Here is a 21,656-nt window from a genome sequence, read left to right as displayed (position 1 = left end):
ATATACCAACAATGGTAATAGACAACATAGTAAAAATGGTAAGGAAACCTTGAGCACATGTTAACACTATGAGACAGAATACAACAGCAGGTCAAATTAAAGACTATAATAGTTTAAATCGATTAATAGTTTGGCATTGCTTGTGTTGTAAGTCCAGGTTGTTCCAGAGTTTTACTCCGCATATGGACACACAATTACATTAGGTTTATGAAATGTGTTTTCCAACTGGTCCGGAAAGAAAAACAGTGGTGATGTTCGTCTTCAATACATATGTTCAAAAAGTGATCATCTTCAAAAGATAAATTATAGGAATGTGCCGGTGAATTGGCCACCAATTTTCTTGAAAAAGTATGTGATCGCTATTGCTGATTAATATCTTTTAATGCCGATCACAATGGCCGATCCTCACTAGCTGACACTGTTCATTTTTAGTTCCCCGGCTGACTAGCGAGCAGCTAATTGTCTGTCTCCATCAGTGTTGAGCAGTAGCTCACTACATGTGGCAAAGCTAATGAACTTAACTACATTTCCCAGTAGCTGGTGTGAAAGCATGGAGTTCTCTAAAGAAAGACTTCGAAAGTTGCGACAATATTTTTGAATTTAAAAAGAGTTACAAAAAGAGACAACTGGCATTATGCCAAACTGATTTTTGATTTTGATTGGACGTGTTATTGGGAAAATGCTTAAAACGAAAATTAAAAGTATGTTGGAGTTCGGGTGTTGGTGGAGGGAACAGTGATAAAAGTATCTAAAATAATTTGTGTTAAAAAAGGGGGCAGATAAATATAAGAATATTATTCTTCAATCTGCTCCTTTCTCATCATGGAAATGTATAAGAAACAAAAAAACCAATGAAAGTGTGAACTGTACCTGGCTTGTATATATGCATTTTCATGAAAGGAATAAAAATAAATGATGATGATGATGAGTAGCTTGGCAGAAGCATCGCTATTCCGTAGCTTAGCTATTTTTAGAGCCATGTAGCGGGTAGCTTAGCTACAAAGCTGCAAGCTACATAAGAAGAGAGAGAGAGAGAAGAGAAAGTGAACAAAAAAAAAAAAAGAGACTGCAACTCCAGGTGCAGGGGACAAAAAATACTGAAGAGATCCATGATGATTGGTTGGTTTACTATGATGAGTCACGATTGGTTATGATTACGACAAAACATTACAGACAGTTAAAGTTAAATAGTCACACACACACTAGGTGTGGTGAAATGTGTCCTCTGCATTTGACCCATCCCCTTGGAGGTGAGGGGAGCAGTGAGCAGCAGCAGTGGCTGCGCCCGGGAATCATTTTTGGTGATTTAACCCCAAATTCCAACCCTTGATGCTGAGTGCCAAGCATTCCCATTTGTATAGTCTTTGGTATGACTCGGCCGGGGTTTGAACTCACGACCTACCGGGCATTCTAACGACATGCCAATCAGAAGCAACATAGGGCGGGTCATCAAACCAGGAAGGGAAATCACAACAGACACGCACATCCCAAATGACGACAAAGGAGTCGTAGATTTAAAAAAGTAAAAAAGAAGCCTAGTGGAAGATGGCAGAGGGATTCTCTCCCTTAGATTTTCTATTAGCGATGCAGACGACGTCCAAGAAACCCACAATGTGTCTACTTCGCCACATTTGGACAATTGTATGCTTTGGATAAAACAATGCCCAAAACATTTATTGTAGTATTTTACCTTGCAAGCCCAAATCAAAACTGCTCTCGACATAGAAAAGGTGGAACGCACATTTAAGAACACACATTAAGGTGAGTTTAGTTCAAAGTTTTACTGCAAATTACTATTAGCAACTGTTCCCAAACAACACGCAAGTCATTGTTTTTATGTCAAGCTATAAGTAGATGCTATTTTTATTAACTGTAGGCAGAGAAAATGAATAACATTATAGGGGTAGGCCAAAGACAAAGGCACACTAAAATAAATAAATACAGTGGGGTGTAGGGTGTCCCCTGCTAAATGACAGTTATTACCGTAATTTCCGGACTATAAGCCGCACCTGACTATAAGCCGCACCAGCTAAATTTAGGGGAAAATACAGATTGCTCCATATATAAGCCGCACCCGACTATAAGCCGCAGGGTTTTGATGTGTAATTACCGTAGTATATAGGGGTTCCTGCTACCACGGAGGGGATTGTCGGGACAGAGATGACTGTTTGGGAACGCAAAGCGTCCCATTTATTAACAAAATCTTTCAATCATTCAATCAAACTTTCACATCTTTGACATGGCGGACAGCATTTGTGCAGAGTACAAATAATACAACGGTGCAAAGTAATACAAAGTGCTCGCCTGTACGTTATCAAAATAACCAGCCTACTACCGGTATATGAAAAGTCAGTCTTTAATCATTGTGTCATCGTCTTCCTCCCGCGTACTAAAACCACCGAAATCCTCTTCGTCGGTGTCGGAGAAGAACAGGCCGTAAATAAGCCGCACCGTTGTATAAGCCGCAGGGATCAGAACGAGGGGAAAAAGTAGCGGCTTATAGTCCGGAAATTACGGTAGTCATGGACCCTTATTGGGGCCATTTGGTTCCATATGTACACTCTCAGTTACATTATTACCTATATAAAAACTTAAAATGTAGAAGTTAGGGAGGAATTTCATTTTGTTTGAGTCTGTTCCACAGTCATGAAAATACGTTTAGTTTAAAAATCTTCAGTTTTATTTATTTCCGTTCATGTAAGAATGGAGTTTGTTAAAGGGATAGTGCACTTTTTTTGGAATTTTGCTTATCGTTCACAATCATTATGAAAGTCATAACGACGGATGTATTTTTGTTTTATGCATTCTAACTATTATTTAAATGTGATCAAAAGTCTGCTTACAATGGAGCCTATTGGGGCTGCTCTATTCTGCCTATAAAGCCCTTAGAAAAACATCCAAACACCTCCATTAAGGTTTTGTATACATGATGTGAGTATATATGTAATGTAATAACAGGCACATTTATAATAAAATGTAATATTTACATATTTTGATAATTTTAAGAATACGCACCGCATTAATTTCAAAATCGCATCACAACGTTCGCTTTTTTCCAACAACATCACTGATTACTACTCACTGCAGACTTTATGAGAGCCAACAAACATAAAACATCACTTACTGTGCAATGTCTGCTGTCATTAGGATGCCGATTGATAGCATCTTGTTATATTACCGTTTAGATGAAGAATTACTTATAATACTCGCGAAAAAAAGGGAGGTGGAACCATGCGTCTTTTCGTGTCGCTCTCGCCATTCCCGGGTTTAAACTGGATGTCTAAGTGTACCAACTTGTCGGAATAAGTCCTTCAATCCAGGTGAGATGCATGATTAATGATCTACAGTAAACTTCTACAAGCAGGGAAGCGAGGAAACAGCAGACTACTCGATGATGTAAACATAGCAGTATAAATTGGTGATCACATTGGCTCTGTTTTAGGCAGACTTTTATTTACAAGTTAGAATGCATAAAAATAAAAAAATAAAAAAATCTATCCGTCATCAGTGTGTAGTTCCCCTCTAATGTCTTTTTTTGGGAGAAAAATATTTTGTTCCTTTAGCCAGGTTATTGTCCTTTTGCCACTGTGGTTTTTGTTAAAACAGTAATTTATCCTGTGCTGAAAAGTCTCCATTAGAATATATATTATGGCGTTTATTTATCATTATTATTGTGTCACTGCCTTTTATTTAATTTGTGTCCTGTGTTCTTCCCTCGTATTTGTACATGGTACGCAATTTAAAAGAAATGTTCAAAAGCCAGACAGAGGGCATGTTTCTAGCTAGTGTTTATTTTAATAAACAATCAAACTGAGCATTTTTCTCTTGTTGGGTGGAAAGTTGTACATTAAGTTATACATTTATATTATGTAGCATGCTACTTTTGCTACAATTCTCTGGGGATAGCGTCACCAGTAGCTTAGCTACATTTAATCAAGAGTAACTTGTAGCTTAGCTTACTACATTTTCCAAGTAGCTTACCTATCACTGATCTCCATACACAATGTGGAGCCACTCCATAAGTTAATAATAATCACCACCATTGCGGCAAATAAACTGCATTTCTTAATATAGTAAGTATCATTATCAAGTACCATGATCAATGGAGGACGAGGCTGAACACCAAGAGCAAGCATGGGCTGACATGTTAATAGCTAAGCTAGCTAAAACAACACAAGATATAGGTACTTAGTAAAGTTTAGCAAGTGCACATGTAACAACGTTACGGCAGAAAGTAAGCAGATATTAACAGGAAATTAACACGCAGATTAATAAGAGTCTCGAGAGAAGATAATATAACAACTGTTGGTTTGTCAAAATGGTCACGGTCAGTACACGACACAAAAGAGGGAGCATCCATCCAAAATTAGTGGTGTTGATACTAAGTTTAGTATCAGTTTATGATTGATACTAGAGTGATTTGATTATGATTTTTATTTCCTCAAAATCATTTTTTTTGTTTTTGTTAATGGTTACAAATTCAGAGAATAATTCCCTAGATAGTTGGTGATTTTGATTTGTAATTGTGTACTATTGACTTGGTTTTGATCAAACAGTTGTATGTAATTTAAGATAAAAAAAGAAGTTTAGATATTGTTAAATTGTCAATGGCACTCACCATAAATCGAGTGAAAAATTTACAATTAATACATGAGATCGGTATCTGCATTGGTATCGGCTGATCATGAATGACCCGATTTTGATGTGCATTTTCGTGCATAACACCTTAAATTGGAATATTTTATTTGACATGCACAGCACATACCAGAAAAGGAAGTGAAAAAAGAAGAAGCAGTGACTTCTACTGTAAACAATCATGGATCTGTGCATGTTTGCTTGTCCGACGTTGTCACATTATTTATTTATACATTTTTCCTTCTGTTCGCTCCTTTGGTTTTACCTCTCTTTTTGAAATGGAGCTGTTCTGTGCCCTCCATGTTGCGATATGTGCAGGTTGCAGCAAGTCTTCATGTTACGACATTCTGTGTACGTGCCTTTTATTGTTACATCGACACTCCAGACCATACTTTTGTTTTTGCTAGTCTGGGTTTTAAATCAACAAAGTCAACAGTATATAACGCTACTTCTGTACATGTTGAATGGGAGGGAGACAGCAGCAAGACAATGGCTTCATTCCAAGACTATTAAATTCAGTCCCCGCTCCACCCCCGAAGTATAGCGGACATCATAGACATGTGCAGTAACAATAGCTTTGACCTAAATTTTAGCAAGAGTGTTTTCATGCGCTTATACCTAAATGAATATTGGCATTAACCACACGTCTCGATCGGAATTAAATTTTGATCCGAACGTGTGTGATGATGGGGTCAGAATATTCCGAATGACGAGTTTACATAAAGCATTTTTTATTCCGATTAATTGGGTCCATGTGCACATAGCTACTGTTCTAAACCACAAAAAATTGTTTTAAATGTCAATTAAAATCATCATCGTTCTGCTTGCACACTGAAATATTTAGTTTGAGAGGGTGTCAACAGGATTTAGTGTTATAAAATAAATTTTTTGTCCTAAAAAATAGTTTTATTTTTTGCTTTTAGCATTAGCAAGCAACACAAAGAGAACAGGTGTATTATTATTAGATGTGTAGCATACATAGATACGCATTTTGCAGATCGATGCAGATCTATTCATGCGTTTTGTGCATTTTCTCCCTTTAAAGCGAAGCAAGCTAAGCTGGCAAGAGGAGAAAAGATGAGCGGGACAATAAAGAGATTTTTTTTTTGCATCAGCAGTTACACATCCCTTTTTTATTGCAGCAAGCTGGCACCTTCGGTGTGCTCCTTCTATTATTAATCTATTAGTTTTTTCCCCCCTCTTTCATTTCTTGAAACATCTCGGTGCAGCAGTGAGGCTATCGGCCTGCGTTATGGCGTTAGCATCGAGCAGCTCCTGATGAATCTTTAAAGGAAATTGAAATATCGCAAGACGACCAGATGGTGACTGATGCATCACAGAGATAGATGGCGCTAGGGATGGAATAATGACGGGCGTGCACGCCCTTAAGAAGCCTGGCGCTAACGAGGCTGCTGAGGTGAGAAGTTCACATCCTGGAGGATCCGCCTGGCAGAGCAGGCGTAAACTCTCCTCGGTCAGAGCTAATTAAGTAGAACCCGGTGGCCTAATTGGCGCTTTGTAAGCACTTAGGAGGGTTAAACCCCAGTCTGCTAGTGAGGGGGGGAGGGTCCATCTTTTTGCACGAGCAATACAGAATTTGCAAAAGTGATACCTCACTTTATTGTCTGACGTTATCGGGTAGGTGATGATTAAAAAAAAAAGAAACGAGGACGACTCGCAAATTATACTTTTTTGTGGTCGTCGGCTTCCCAGCATAAGTCTGCAAGCTAGAAGAATGCGGTTTGTGTGCAAGCTGGAGGCTGCCAGTGAACGACCACGTTCCCTTAGCGGCCCCCCACCCCTACGCCTCCCTTCCATGCGTCCATCGATCTGGAGTGACTCTGCAGGAGCCAGATGAAAACCACTCACTATGATTTATGAGACATCATCTCCAGGAGTGGGGCGTTGTCGGAGCCCCTCCCAGTTTGCGTGAAGGCCTAATAGGATCCCCTGGGTCCTAATGCCTGACCCTATTGCAAAACAAGCTTGGCTGTTGCTCATACACACGGGGAAAAGGAGGTTTTAATTCAACAACAATATCATCGGGTTCATAAAAAAGTGAAAAAAACACACATTTCAATGTAATATTGTTTAAAGCTGGTAAAAAAAAATGCAAGTAAAAAGCCACAAGAGTGGCCCGTTTATGCACTAAAAAGTAGAGTGCACAAATGGACTTGTGTAAAAAAAAATTAAAAAAAATTCACACTTCACCTTTTTATCGTGTATGCAATCGCACATTTTTTTATGCACATTTAGCTGCCCCAGAAAAAAAAAGAGCTAAGAAACACATGAATTTAAACCAGTGAAAAAGACTCCAGACGCCAGGTCCTATATGCGGCTGAGGAGCTATAAGCAGCAATGATGAAGATGTGCAAAGAGAAAGGAGGGAGGGGGTGTCAAGCTGTGAAAAGCTTAAAAAAACGGAATAAAAGTGTGTGAGGAAGAAGACGACACCTTTGACTAAATGCAGCTGGTCTCAACTGGAAAAAGAAACATCACGAGGAAAGGAGAATCACAGACGACATGGATAAAGTCTCTTTTTCCTCTCTCTCACACACACACACACACAGTGTCCCACAGACATACATGTCCACAAGCTTCAAAAACTGCATTTCAACAAAAGCACACAGATCAGGCATATAATGACAATAATAGTGCACTTTTTTTTAGTTTCTCCCAAAGCATTTGTATGGACAAAAGTATTGATTCTTCCACACCAAACTCTCCCAAACATGCATGCAACCTGCTTAGTGCACTGCAGGGGAACAGAAAAAAAAAACATCCGTAAAATATTCCCAAAAGTCAGAAACTAAGTATTGGCCAAAGGTTTATATTAAAAAGAAGAAATGACCACTTGATTAATTATTGACTCAATACTTTTGTCCACATGCAGCATCTGCAGCAAGAAGAGAATCAGGAATACTTGCAGGATTGTTAAAGAACAGGAGGATCAGAAAAAAGATCTACCAGACAATTTGCTAAGCCCCTCCCCTTTAAGAGCGACTGGCCAATCACAACTTAGACTTCAATGGATGCTGGCGTGAACCATGCTTGGTGTGACTGACAGAGGCGGGGCTTAGCAGAGAGTCAGCCATAGCTCCTCCCACCCAGCCTGCACTCACCATCCTCGGTCGGCACGTAGACGTTGAGATAGAGGCAGTCCTCGCTCTGGTTCTGGATGTAGCCCGCTGCCACGTCCAGGTTGTCTGTGAACCACACGGGCAGCATGATCTCCGGCAGCACCCCATGCACGTTTTGGGGGCACACGGGGGCAAACTGGGTGGCGTTGCGGATCTCCTGCCACGAGCCCGGGGCTTCGGGCGGCTGAAAGCGGCGGTCGCCGATTGGGGCGGTGGCATAGGGCACGCCCAGGTACTGCTCCACCGGGCCCAGGATTTCGTTGTTGAGGTCCTTCTTGATCCCTCGCAGCTTGCCGTAGTTGGTGGTGACCACAGGGTGCTTGGACGGGTCCACTTTTTGACTGAAGGCCAGGCTGAAGAGGGCAAGGCTCATCAAGCACCAGTCGGCCATGACGGACCTTTTTCTCTCTTCTTTGCTAGCAAGTACAAATAAAAACATGGCTGCTGATGACGTGATCATCAAAAGGCAGCGGAGTCCAAAGCCGGTTGACTGAAGCGACACGCAGCCGTTATAAAAAATACAAAAGGAGCTTCTCTGACCATGTGAAAGGAGAACATGGATGAGGAGGGCGCTGGAGAGGGTGGGCGGTCCTCTGCGGGGGCGCCAGGTCAGTGCGGAGGCAAGGCTTTTTCATTGGCTTCCACAGCCATGGTCCCATTATGGTCCATCCCCTTGCGACCTGTCATGTCCCGTCCTGGTGACGTCATCTACGTCAGCACCTGCACAGAGACAAGCAGCATCAAGTTTCACTGCAGCTGGAATACAAAATACAGGCAAAGGTTTTGACCGCCTCTATTTTTGGAAAAACACGAGCAATGATGTCACCAACTATTGTCGACAATTTTTACTATCGATTTTTGTCAAGGATGCTGATGAATCGTTGCAGCCCTACAAACTAAAATAAAGAATCAAGATTGATAGGCAAGTGAGGGTTATAATCTAATTATAATCTCAAAGTAATCTTACTTATCTCATCATATGAAATATAATTTACTTCACCAATTATTATTTATTTATTTATTTTTATTGTGATTACTTATGGAGTATATTGTGAATAAATTGAGAACAGGAAGTGAACAAAAGTTTTAGCAACCGTTATGTAAAAGAAAAGGGGTAGGATTAAATAAGCTCTGCTTCTTCCTACTCCTTTTCGAACATGTTGAAAAGAGAAACTGGAAATAGTGATGTATCATGTTGTATGCATTCATGTTCGAAATAAACTCAAACTCAACTCAACTCAATTACTAATTGATGCTTTAATTGATCAGTGCGATCAAACAGTACATCTCTGAGTTGAGAGTTCATTTTAGGGAAAATCATTTCAGTCCCAGTGCATTGTGATTACTGAGCATGAGCTGAAAATAAACCCTGCCACTGGGATTTGGTCATGTGACCTGGGAAACCCTCTCGCACTGTGCCGCCGCCGCTGCACTTTCTTTAACGCATCACACCACAGATCTGGAACGTGCACTAACTACTTTTTAAAGTACCAGTCGACTCCCAAAAGTAAACCCCAGAGATGTCACAAACCTTGACTTAACTAACTGCTGGGTCAAAGATCAAACATGCCGTGCCAGGTTTGCGGCATGGACAAGCCCTAATTGTGCACATGAATGATTGAGCACCATTCATTTCATCTACAGAGCAAATCCTCATGTAAGACAACCAGTCACAAATGCATGGAGGGAGATTACACCGTCATCATAATACCATTGTTGGCCGGTGTTACGTAATGGACCACCAATCCCATGGGGGCTTTCTTTAAAATTTGAACACTCTCTCTTTGCTTTATCGCCCGGCTTAAATCGGCAGATTTAAAATCGCCATTAAGCGTATAATTCCGTCACACTTAAGCAACTCTGTGCCCTTGTCTTCTCGCACTGCCAATAAAGCATTTTGCATTTGAAAGTCAAAAGTCCCATGGCTAGACATCAGATAATTAGAGCCCCACAGACAATAGAGTGGCTCGTTCATGTCAAAATGATTATGTTCTCCTGTTTAGAAGCCATTAAAGCAGCATTGCTAATTCTGTGTGTTATTCTGACGCAGTATGTGTTCAGCCTAATGTCCTCGTTGCATGGACATTATTGTCCTTACATCTGAAATTATCACCCTGTCATGGTGAAGAAAGCAGCAAAAGTGCGCCCTATGGAAGTATTATTGTAGCAAAATTATTTACAAGTGTGTATTTCAATTTGTGCGTCTGTAATCCAATTCACGTGTCTGTGTGCTAATGTGTGTGTCTGTATATCGATCTGTGTGTGTTTATAATCAGAGCCATGTGTGCGCATTTTATGTGTGTCTGTATTATGAAAAAAACAAAAAAAATGTTTCCTCAATTGGCTGTATTTTTACACGGGACTTCTACAACATTTCTGCCGAGTAAGAGTTGTCTGTCCGTGCAGCCCTCCAAACTTGTAAAAAGACTTGTCTGTCTGTAACTTTACCTTGCTTTTCCTTATACTCACCACTAGTGGCTTATTTTGGAAATGTACTCAACTCAACTGTGTCATTGCTGTATGTTTGATCTTACTAGAACAGATAGTGACTAAAACCAAGACAATAGGTGTGATTTTTTACTTTAAGCTGACTTATGTCCTACACATTAAAAATATTACAAAAATATTTTTTTATCGTCTTAAAAACATGGCCAGAGTCCGCCCGTTTTTCTCTCAGGCCAACGCAGAGGTTTCTGGTTTTCCCAAAAATAACCAGGGGCGGGAGCACATTACACCAGTTTTAAAGTCGCTGCATTGGCACCCCATCCGCTTCAGGGTCGATTTTAAAGTTCTATAAGTTTTTAAACGTCGGAATGGCCTTGCACCTTCTTATCTATTTGACCTGCTTTTTCCGTATCAACCCTGGCGGATCCTAAGATCCTCTGGCACTGTCCTTTTAGCTTTATCAAATACCAGAACAAAGATCCACAATGAGGCGACATTTAGCCACTTTGGCCCCCACCTGTGGGATAGCTTGTCGAAGAGCCTCAGGACTGCAGATACCGTAGACATTTTTTTTTTTTTTTAAAAGGTAAAATACTCACTGTTTTATTTGTGCTTTTTACTGATCATTTTAAACTCTTATGTTTTTTTATTATTATATCATGTTATTTTCTATTTTATTTATTGCTATTATTACTACTATCACTTGCTTAATATTATAGTATGTGTGTGTTTTCTTCATTTCTTTCTTTTTTCCCCTGCAAAGCAATTTGTGTTGCCACTTGCCTGTGTATAAAAACTGTTATAAATAAAGTTTGATTTTAAGTTTGATTTGAATGTATGAAAACAGACAATTTTCTTGGTGAATAGTTTTGCCAAGAACCGAATGATTAAAAACAGTGGTGTATGAAACCCAGGTACCACTGTGTGTGCCCTGTGCTTGGTTGGAGACCAGTTTATGGATAGGCTCTAGCTCAGCCGTGGCCCTAATGGGGATAAGCAGTATAGAAAATGGATGGATGGAAACTTGTCAAGAGTGGTCAAAGACGCCAGCTTAGCTGTGATGCCAGGCAACCTGCAGAATTTGCGGGTGCATCTGAGTGTTTAATTGGCTCAATTTGGAGGCCGTAATTGATCCAGCGTGTGTGTGCACTCGCATCGGAGAAGGAGGTGGGGGGGCTTAAGTGATTGATGATGCAGAGGGTAGAGAGATGAAGCCCAAGCTTTGGCCACAGAAGCTGCCAGGAAAAGACTCATCTGAAGTAGGGGGTGATTATGATCTTTTCCACACACCGTTGCACTTTGCAGCCTGTCCTGCATTGCTTCACGAAACGATGCACCATGGTTGTTTGAGTCCTTTGGGTAAAGATGACGTTTAGAGGACCACTGCCTCTGGTTGACGTTGTGCACCGTGATAAATCCGACGTAATGCAAGCTTGGTCGCAGAGGGGCTTTATGATCTTGCATCATTATATTGATTTCATTCACACTAATCACAGGAGGACTCTTGGCTGGTCCAGTAATATTTTAGGCTATTGATGTAGGTCATGGATGTCCAAAGTGTGGTCCACAGCACATTTGGAATTGTATTGGCCCTCTGCATACTGTATCAACTAAACTATCCCTTATTATCAAGATATATTCAGTAATGTTGCTAAGTACGAGTCCTGTGATCCAGACGTGTACCGTAATTATCTGAAAGGACGCAGTCAACTGACTCTCCTTGCGTCCAAGGAACACACCTCATTTTTTCCATGAAAAACGATACATTGTGTTTAAAATCACAGTAACTAGTACGGATACACACATTCATTGACAGTGAATCAATTGAATCAGACAAGAAATAATCAATAAAATCTGTCTGTGACAAATTCCTTTGACAATAGGATAATTTTTTTTCCGGACATAGAAGGAACATGACTGCTTCTGCGCAACCAGTGACTGCCGAGCAACAGGAAGAGAAAAACATCGCGAGTAAAGACTAAACACTAACTTCCTCAATTTGCAAAGTGGACCTTGCTTTTCACGGCAGTACGGAAGCCCGTAAAGCAGAGACATGTCGGACATCTGGAGGATGCAGTCTCCGACTCATCTTGGTAAAATAGTTAGCTTGTTCGCTAGCTAGCGGACTAACTAATAAGTTAACTATCTTACCGAGGAGAGTTGACCACAGTTGTCCAAACTTTTTCCCTTCATACAGAAAAACTGAAGGATTGACATTTTTGGCATCATCTAATTAGATTCTGAATACCACAGACAATTAAGCTTTATGTAAACTATGAACTTGCGTGTACTATTAGTTGGTGTGTTGCAGGTGATCTACTAAGACTGCATGTACAATTGATAAGTTCAGAAGTATTTAAAAATGAGGATTTTGTGTGTACCATCTGCCCTCGCCATGGAGATCTATTTACTGCACACCCATTGCATCATAAGATTCCAACCTGTGGTGTTTTGTAATGTTGTGTAAATGCAGTGCACAAACATAATTTATACAATCTTTTCTGGGCTAAATAGAAGTGCAGTCTAGACAACAAACCTATTTATTAGCACGCCTAAGGTGTTGTGATGGTGCATCTGCAATGATTCAGATGCAAGAAATATGTTTTTTTTATCAGGATATACCAAAGAACACATAATATTATTAGAAAACAAACACTTTTAAAAATAACGCCAGCAGACACCACAGCAAATCAATTGAATTACGATAGTTGTAATCAGCCAGCAGTTATAAAATTGTGAAATGACAAAATTTACTAAACGATAGGTCTAATATTTTAGTTTCTGACGGTCCAAATATGTTGACACGCACACAGACAGAGATCTGTATCTCCATCATCAATCATAGTAGTGATCGCCTCCTCACAATGGCCGTGGCACAGCCATTCGTGCATAAATGCGCCAGTTTGCACATACATTCATAACGTGCTATATATAGATGCAAAACAGCGGCCGCAAAACAGTTTCAGGCTTGATAAATCATGAACTTGCAGAAAAGAATGCTAAATATAAATAAATAAATGATAAATGGGTTATACTTGTATAGCGCTTTTCTACCTTCAAGGTACTCAAAGCGCTTTGACAGTATTTCCACATTCACACACACATTCACACACTGATGGCGGGAGCTGCCATGCAAAGCGCTAACCAGCACCCATAAGGAGCAAGGGTGAAGTGTCTTGCCCAAGGACACATCGGCCGTGACTAGGATGGTAGAAGGTGGGGATTGAACCCCAGTAACTAGCAACCCTCCGATTGCTGGCACAGCCACTCTACCAACTTCGCCACGCCGTAAATGGATTGTGCTTGCTATTTGCATACATTATCAGGTTGGCAAATGTTTTAGTACACGCAGTAAATCAGGCTCTTTGTGTATTAAAGATGCTCAAATATATGCTAAGTTATCTGTACAAAACATCCACATCTTTGCTTTGTGTTAAAGGTGACCCAACAATAACACTTTTTACTTTTACTCAAGTAAATATTTGGGTGACTACTCCTTACTTTTACTTGAGTAATAAATCTCTAAAGAAGTTGTGCCAGCAATCGGAGGGTTGCTGGTTACTGGGGTTCAATCCCCACCTTCTACCATCCTAGTCACGTCCGTTGTGTCCTTGGGCAAGACACTTCACCCTTGCTCCTGATGGCTGCTGGTTAGCACCTTGCATGGCAGCTCCCGCCATCAGTGTGTGAATGTATGGGTGAATGTGGAAATACTGTCAAAGCGCTTTGAGTACCTTGAAGGTAGAAAAGCGCTATACAAGTATAACCCATTTATCATTTATTTATTAAAGTAACAGTACTCTTACTTGAGTACAATTTCTGGCTACTCTACCCACCTCTGAACAACAGTAGGTCTATCTGTGACACAGGTGCTTCTATTTGCAGCAAGAATGACTGACAGAGGTTTTCTGCACACTAAAGGTTGAGTTTCTATTACATTCCACCTTCACAAAATTCTCGCTTTTTCCGCTGCTATGTTGCTATATTTGTCCTTCATGGGAGACTCACTATATCACACGCAGACTAAAATGGGACTCCACATATGAAAGCTGCTTCTCCTTCACACCCGAAAAACCTCCATCCATAGGAGTGAATGAGGCACAATGTCTGCGATGGATCCATCGGCGTGCGCTCATGTTGGCCAAGGAAGTATTTCATTTAGGGGTCGCTGAGCCAATAGAACTCTTTGCCTCATCTCTCCAATTACTGCACCATCCACACCTCCAGGCGGAACGAGCCAGTTGGCAAACTCCACCACGTTAATCACACAACATTTTGAGTCTCCTGCTGTTTATCCCAACCGTCCTCCCTCTCAGCAGCAGCAGCCAAGCATCAGGCCAAGCTCACCAGCATCTGGCGAGCTTGCTCAAAGGCACAGGGAGCCCTCATTTGCATATCACTCGCATGATGTGTTTACAGTCGCAAGGGTGCTCGTTTGTTTTGGCAAATTAGCTCATTTTGGGGGGTTGTTTTCTTGACGTGTTTGGATTCTGCTTTCAGCTGTAGGAGTGTTTAGTCGCAACCATCACTCTGTGCGTCAAGCGAACATTTGGTTCTTATATTCACTTCACTGCAAAAAGTGTACCTGTCCAATGATGACTGCAACTGTAGAAACATGCCAGTTGTGCTCATGAAGTCATCCAAAAGGAAGGAGACCAGTCAACATTATTTTTTCAGAATATTTTTTTACAACAACCACTATTTTTTTTGCAGTTAATCCATATTAGACTCAAAGCAAACAAAAATACTGTTATACTTTATTTTAGTAGGATCACATTAGTCACATCATTTTGGTCTTGACCTCTGTATGAATGATACGATTATCGCAGATCCTCTAGATCAGACCTGGGCATTCGGCGGCCCGCGGGCCACATCCGGCCCTTTGTGAGTCTGTGTCCGGCCCGCGTGAGGCCAATCATAAATTACAAAATAAATTCAAAAAAGTATCTTTGTCGAGTGTGCAATACAACGGTGCTGCTTTTGTTTTGAAAAGCGTTATTTGCATTACTTCCGTGTGGACGTATGCTTGGGCGCGATTGTGAGTGAATGTGAACAGCGGCAATCACAAATTACAAAATAAATTTTAAAAAAACATCTATGTCGTGCGTGCAATACAACTGTGCTGCTTTTATTTTGAAAAGTGTTATTTATGGGTGTATGTCCGTGTGTAACCTGTGAGTGAAGGTGCACAGCGACAAGTGATGCCCGGTTAACCCCAAGACGCTAAAAAGAGAAAAGTTGATGACGAATGCCGTGTTTTCAACAAGACATGGACTGCCAAGTATTTCTTTACAGAAATTAAAGGTAAAGCTGTGTGCTTAATTTGTGGTACACAGGTTGCTGTGTTTAAAGAATATAATTTGAATCGCCACTACACGACGAAGCACGAGGAAAATACCGGAATCTGTCTGATGAAAAGCGCGCAAGGGAGGCTGAAGTGTTGATGGTAAAACTGCAAACCCAACAAGGACTTTTTGCCAAATTTCACACTCCCAGAGATGCAGCCATCAGGACAAGTTTCGTCATTTCTCACAAAATCGTCAGAAAAAGTAAGGCGTTTTCTGACGGAGAGTTTATTAAGGAGTGCTTATTGGACTCTGTTGCGCTGATATGCCCGGAGAAGAGGGGCACATTTGAGAATGTGTCACTCTCCCGACGCACTGTAACGAGGTGGGTTGAGACCATCGTTGGAAACTTGGAGCTTCAGCTGAAGAACAGAACGGCCGACTTTGACTGTTTTTCGCTGGCTTTGGATGAAAGCTGCGATGTACGTACTGTAACACCACCCAGTTGCTCATCTTCTTACGTGGGATAACTGCAGACTTTCAAATCACAGAGGAGCTGGCAGCCAGGCAGTCAATTAAAGAGACAACCACAGGTAATGACTTGTTCACATAAGTAAATGCGTGTTTGGACATGTTAGAACTGAAATTGGACAAGCTGGCAGGTGTGACAACAGATGGTTGTCCAAATCTGACGGGGGAAAATGTTGGACTTTTAAAGAGGATGCAGGATAAAGTGACAGAAATTGACATTTTTGCATTGTATTATACATCAGGAAGTGTTGTGTAAGACAGTGTTAAAAATAAAACTATCCAAAGCAATCTGCTTTTGTATAAAGTTAAGTTAGGTTAAATGAAATTATTGTTATTAATATTATTTATCTTACGGTAAATCAAAAATAATTTGAGCAAAATTTAATTGAAATATTGTCGGTGTGGCCCTCCAGCAGTGCTCAGGTTGCTCATGCAGCCCCCGGTAAAAATTAATTGCCCACCCCTGCTCTAGATGCAACCTTTTAATCACATTTGAATAATAGGATACTGAGACTGATTTGGTGGATTTAAAGATTCCTTTTTTATTTATAAATGAAATTGTAAATGAGTATTTAGTGGGTAGATTCTGAAAAGTATTGTATTGTATTGTATTTTGTATATTATATGATGAAGCATATTTTAATTGTGGGTCCCTGTCCATAAGCTGTGTGCTTCTAGGGATGACCTTTTTGCATAACGGACTCTGATATTAACAGAAGAAACAATAATGAAAAACAAAACTATGTCTGTCTCTAAATAAATAAAACTGATTAAGGATTTTGTACAAAAAACGTGACTTATTTTTGAGAGTTTAAATGTTTTTTGATATTTATTGATTTGCTTTCTATTCGCTGGGGTTACATTCCAAAACCCCCCTACACACGCAAAAAATTCCCTTTTTTGATAGTGCATTCTAAACCCTCCCAGATTTATTAAAACACATTTGAAATGTAGTTTTACACATTAAGACACATTTACAAGCATAAAGTAAACAGCCCTGTGCTTAAAAAAATGTGTAGTTACACGACATCACTTCTTGTCAAAGCATCTTACTGCTGGGAAAGGTTGTGTTGAATTAACTTGTGAGACAGCGCCCTCTTCTGGATTCATATCGGCTGCACTCGTTTTTCCCCTGTAGATAGTGCCATAAAACCCATTTGAATTTAAGTTAAAGGGGACCTATGATGATTCTAATCTACATTTAAAACACTGGGGGTCGAGATCAGTGGTTGTCAAACTTTTTTCACCAAGTACCACCTTACTGTAGAAAGAAAACACCATAATGAGCAACATTAAAATAACGTGGTAGGCCTAAGTTTTCATTAAAAACAAGACAGATGTTTTATTTAACAAGTATATTTAATATTTTGCCCACTGTACCATTACACACAGTTTGAACAATAACACTGTGTTTGAATATAGGAAAATAAAACACTGTACTTTAATCAAGTGATTATTTGGAATACCACTATATCAGGGCTATTCAACTAAGTAATGAAGAGGGCCACAGTTTTAAGAGCCCAAGGGATCAGGGGCCTGACATCAAAATGTGGATGTTTCTTTCGAAAGTGCCTCCACGGGTTGTATTCCTTTTATTCCTACTCATTTACAGAGTAAACACATCAGCTTTTAAACTGCTCTGTCAATTAATTCCTTATTCTGCCCTGGCGACTCATTTCCAGCTTGTGCAGCTAGACAGTCAACAGCATGAGGAAACAATAACTAAGTTTTGTTGAGGATTGATCTTCTTTCGTTTGAATTATATTTCTTCCTCAGTTTTATTTCTTTGTACGTCTTCCTTTATTTAGGTGTGTAAGACTAAAAATGCAAACATTACAGCAAACATTGCACACGTGTTCAAATGCTGGTCAAAATTCAGCGCTATACGTATTTAACCAGTTTTGATCGCCAGAGTTAAACAGCCAAAAAGAACACGACCACAAATAGAAAATACATCATAAAATCAGCAATTTCAATACATTCATACTTTGTTGTCCAGTTGCTGTTAAGTCAGATTTTTTCCATTTTGATTTTTTCAAGGTCGATAGTGCCATCTTCTTCTACTCAACCACTGCTGCTTCATTGTGACACATATGCTTCGCTGTTGCCCCCTTTGGGGTGCTGGGAGTACTGCATACATGGGCAACCCTGTTTTGAATGGTTTCATCAAGCCTCTTTGGGTGTTTGGCGGGCCAAATGAAAAGCTTTGGCGGGCCGGATGTGGCCCACGGGCTGCCAGTTGAATAGACCTGCATACCACTAGTAGTACATACATCACAGTTTGAGAATCATTGCTCTAGATTATATGTATTGAATACGCTTTGGTATCAATTTTGCGAGAATTTTGCTCCACAGTCACTTTTATAATTTGTTGTTTTAGCCTGTCTGCAAACGGTTAGTGTTAGATTGCAAATTAGACCATATAAAATGGATGGATGGAAAAATATACACTATTAAATATTCTTGAACACGAACATAACCACAATTTTTTTTTTCTCGACACGGTCAAAAATAAACGTCATGAACAGGATATCTGTAAATTCACCGGTCACAACATTAGGTACCCCTGCACACTCTTTGATATAGCGATGCATAAAAAAAAGATGCTATTCGCAGCATTTATGTCACTGCATGTTGCACGTTGGTGTTATTATACACATTTCTTAAACCACGTAGTAATGTTTTTCTTCTTTTTTTGTAAGAGTTAAGCGGCTAATCCTATTTCGTAGTGAACCATCTTGACATAATAGTCCCGTGTGAAATGTTGTGGACAAATAATTTTGGAAGTATTTATTTTATAGACATCAGAGCAGGCTGGCGGAATGCAACGAGAAGGAATGACAGGGAAGCTACAAGCAGCTGTATCAGCTGTGTCAGGAAGCCCTATCCACCTTTGCATATGTGTGAATAAGCACAAATGTATGTCCATCAATCTGTGACGTCATACATGAACCACTGTCTAAAGAAAACACAACAAAACTACAGCGTTCAGAGGCATATAAAACTACATGCAAGCTCACGCCAAATTGCATGAAGCTTATTATTTGATGCTTTGGCATACACAAATATATCCAACATGGTAACATTTACAAGTCCGACGAGCGGAAAATCATCATAGGTCCACGTTAACGCAAAGAAAAAATATATATGTACAATTTAAAGCAAAAAAAAAAAATATGTGAATAGGTGGGGATCTACTCTATTTTCAATTCAGGAGCTATTTTAGAATTATTTTCCCAATTTACTATACCATTTAGTTTGTGCTAATTATTTGTTTTTTGATATACACGTCTTATTTTTACACCAACAAGGGCCTGATCTACTAAGAGCCAAATGCCACTTTCTAAACAGTGTGTGCAATCTATAAAATAGAGTGTAGCGTGTGATCTATTAACACTGCATGTACAATTGAAAAGCAGTGGAGACCGCCTTAGTTAAATTAAGATTTTGCATGTACAAAACGGGGCATTACTACAGAGACATTTGATCATTTACTGTCATGTTAACATGCTCCTACATGTGGTGTTACGCTATGTTTTAAACATGCAGGAGACCGTGGCCTGTGCTATCAAGTATGCATTTGTTTCGGTACAAGCAAACCTTTAGTAAATCAGGGCCCAAGTTGTATTACGTATTCATAAATGTGCTTTATGTAAAACTGTATTAGATCCATTTTCATATTATATTTACCTACAATATTAAATCTATTGCTATATCGTAAACACATTCAAAATGTGCTGACATTTCTGCAAATTATAGCATTTTTGTGTTAAATGTAGTGGATAATGCTTAGCCTTTACTCGAGCCACATATATAGTGATAGTCACAGAGCCAAAACCAACAGGAAGTGCCGCCATTAGCTAGATAAAGATCAAATAATTTGGGCCGAGCAAAGGTTGGATGCGTCGTCCCACTGTCAATTAGGGCCTGAAAATGCAGCAGCGCGACGTAATTAACGTGTGAGCAGACTTTAATTAGCAAGGAGGCGTCCTCACATTCGTCACTGTCTGGCTAACTACTTGGCATAAATGCAATACATGCTGCGATGGTTCTGCACTGGGATAACGAGGAGTAAGTTCAATGACGTTCAAGTAGAACCCGGGTGTGCAGGTCGGCAATTAGAAGGTTAAAACTGTGCTAAGCGGGTCAAGAATGGATGAGCGTGGGTGTGTGTGTGTGTGTGTGTGTGTGTGTGTGTGTGTGTGTGTGTGTGTGTGTGTGTGTGTGTGTGTGTGTGTGTGTGTGTGTGTGTGTGTGTGTGTGTGTGCGTGTGAGAAAGATGGACCATCGCTGAGAACAATTAACTTAGCTGACCCGGTCGCCGTGGTGGCAGCTTCAACCCTTGTGACTCCGGCAGCTGTCAAATAGACAGGTCGTCACACTCTACAGGCAGCCGGAGATGAGGCGCACACACACTACATAGTGCATATGCACAAGAAGTGACTAATTAACACATTTAGGCAGGCAGTGATTAATTAACACATTTACCACCTCTACATTGAATAAACACAATAGCTCCTCACACCACAGCTATAAAGTATATACATACAAATATATATATATATATATATATATATATATATATATATATATATATATATATATATATATATATATATATATATATATATATATATATATATATATATATATATATATATATATATATATATATATGTATACACACTACCTGTCATGTCTGTGTTGATCTTGTTTTTGTTTTGCTTGGTTTTTGGACACTTTTTAGTTCCTGGTTTCACTTCCTGGTTTTGTTTTGTTTCCATGGTTACTCATTAGTTTCACCTGTTCCACGTTTGGACTCACACACACCTGTCTCACGTTTTCACATTGTCATGTCACGCACCTGTTCACAGTTAGTCACGCACCTGTTTTCACTTATCATGTCACTATATAGGCTTTTCTGTTTCTGTTGTTCGTCCTGGCGACATCACACATTCATGCCATGTTCACAGTTTCTTGTCACGTAAGTTTTTGTTTGTTTAATGTTCATAGTTCTCCGCCATTGTGCGCGCCTTTTGTTTTGTCATAGCCAAGTTTGTTACCTCCTCTGTGAGCGCCTTTTGTTTGTACCTTTTGTTTGAGTTTATAGTAATAATTAAACTATGTCTTTACCTGCACGCCACGTCCGTTCCAATTCTTTTGCACCACGGGAGAGCAAACCACGCCAAAGACCCAGTCTTGACAGATGTCGCCAGCATAAGAGCTCTCCCGCAAGATTGGACAAAGGAACGTGGGAGGTCCTGCGCGCCATGGAAGCCGAGACACTCCGCCATTCCCCCATGGAGCGCAGGGATCTCATGTGGGGTCCGACCGGCAAACTGGTGCCGATCAGCTCCCTTTGGCCCGGGGACGTTGGCACGTCATCCCTGTCCCGGAAGCGGCGCTCCAGACCGAGGACGTCAGGGAAGGTGAGCGGACAGCACGCTGCGCTCCTGCAGGCTCCTCCCCCTCCGGGCGGAAATGGAAATCAGCCAGCCTGGCAGCTCAAGGAGCACTCCACAGACCTGGAGATTGTTTTCCCAAATTCTTTACCGGTTCAATCCAAGCCACCCAAATTCCATGCCCCGCCCCCCAGGACTCATGCCACGCCCAAGTCAGA

The 21,656-nt window shown here is 40.4% G+C and overlaps 1 protein-coding gene across 3 annotated transcripts in view; it reads right to left on the bottom strand.

The window, feature by feature from the left end:
* nlgn2a (neuroligin 2a) overlaps positions 1-21,656 on the bottom strand; it is a 244,268-nt gene that overhangs the window by 152,766 nt on the left and 69,846 nt on the right. For 2 of the 3 annotated variants that reach the window (XM_062065372.1, XM_062065373.1), the window contains exons 2-3: positions 8,316-8,495; positions 7,758-8,191 (exon numbers count right to left, since the gene is read on the bottom strand). In XM_062065372.1, the coding sequence (XP_061921356.1) occupies positions 7,758-8,191; positions 8,316-8,434 (553 nt within the window). In that variant the 5' untranslated portion in view covers positions 8,435-8,495. Of the gene's footprint in view, positions 1-7,757; positions 8,220-8,315; positions 8,496-21,656 lie in introns of those variants that run through there. The other variant, XM_062065374.1, reaches the window with a different exon arrangement.

Source organism: Entelurus aequoreus, linkage group LG12 (assembly GCF_033978785.1).
Source record: "Entelurus aequoreus isolate RoL-2023_Sb linkage group LG12, RoL_Eaeq_v1.1, whole genome shotgun sequence".
Lineage (NCBI taxonomy): Eukaryota > Metazoa > Chordata > Actinopteri > Syngnathiformes > Syngnathidae > Entelurus > Entelurus aequoreus.
This window is presented reverse-complemented; position numbering and strand designations above follow the sequence as displayed.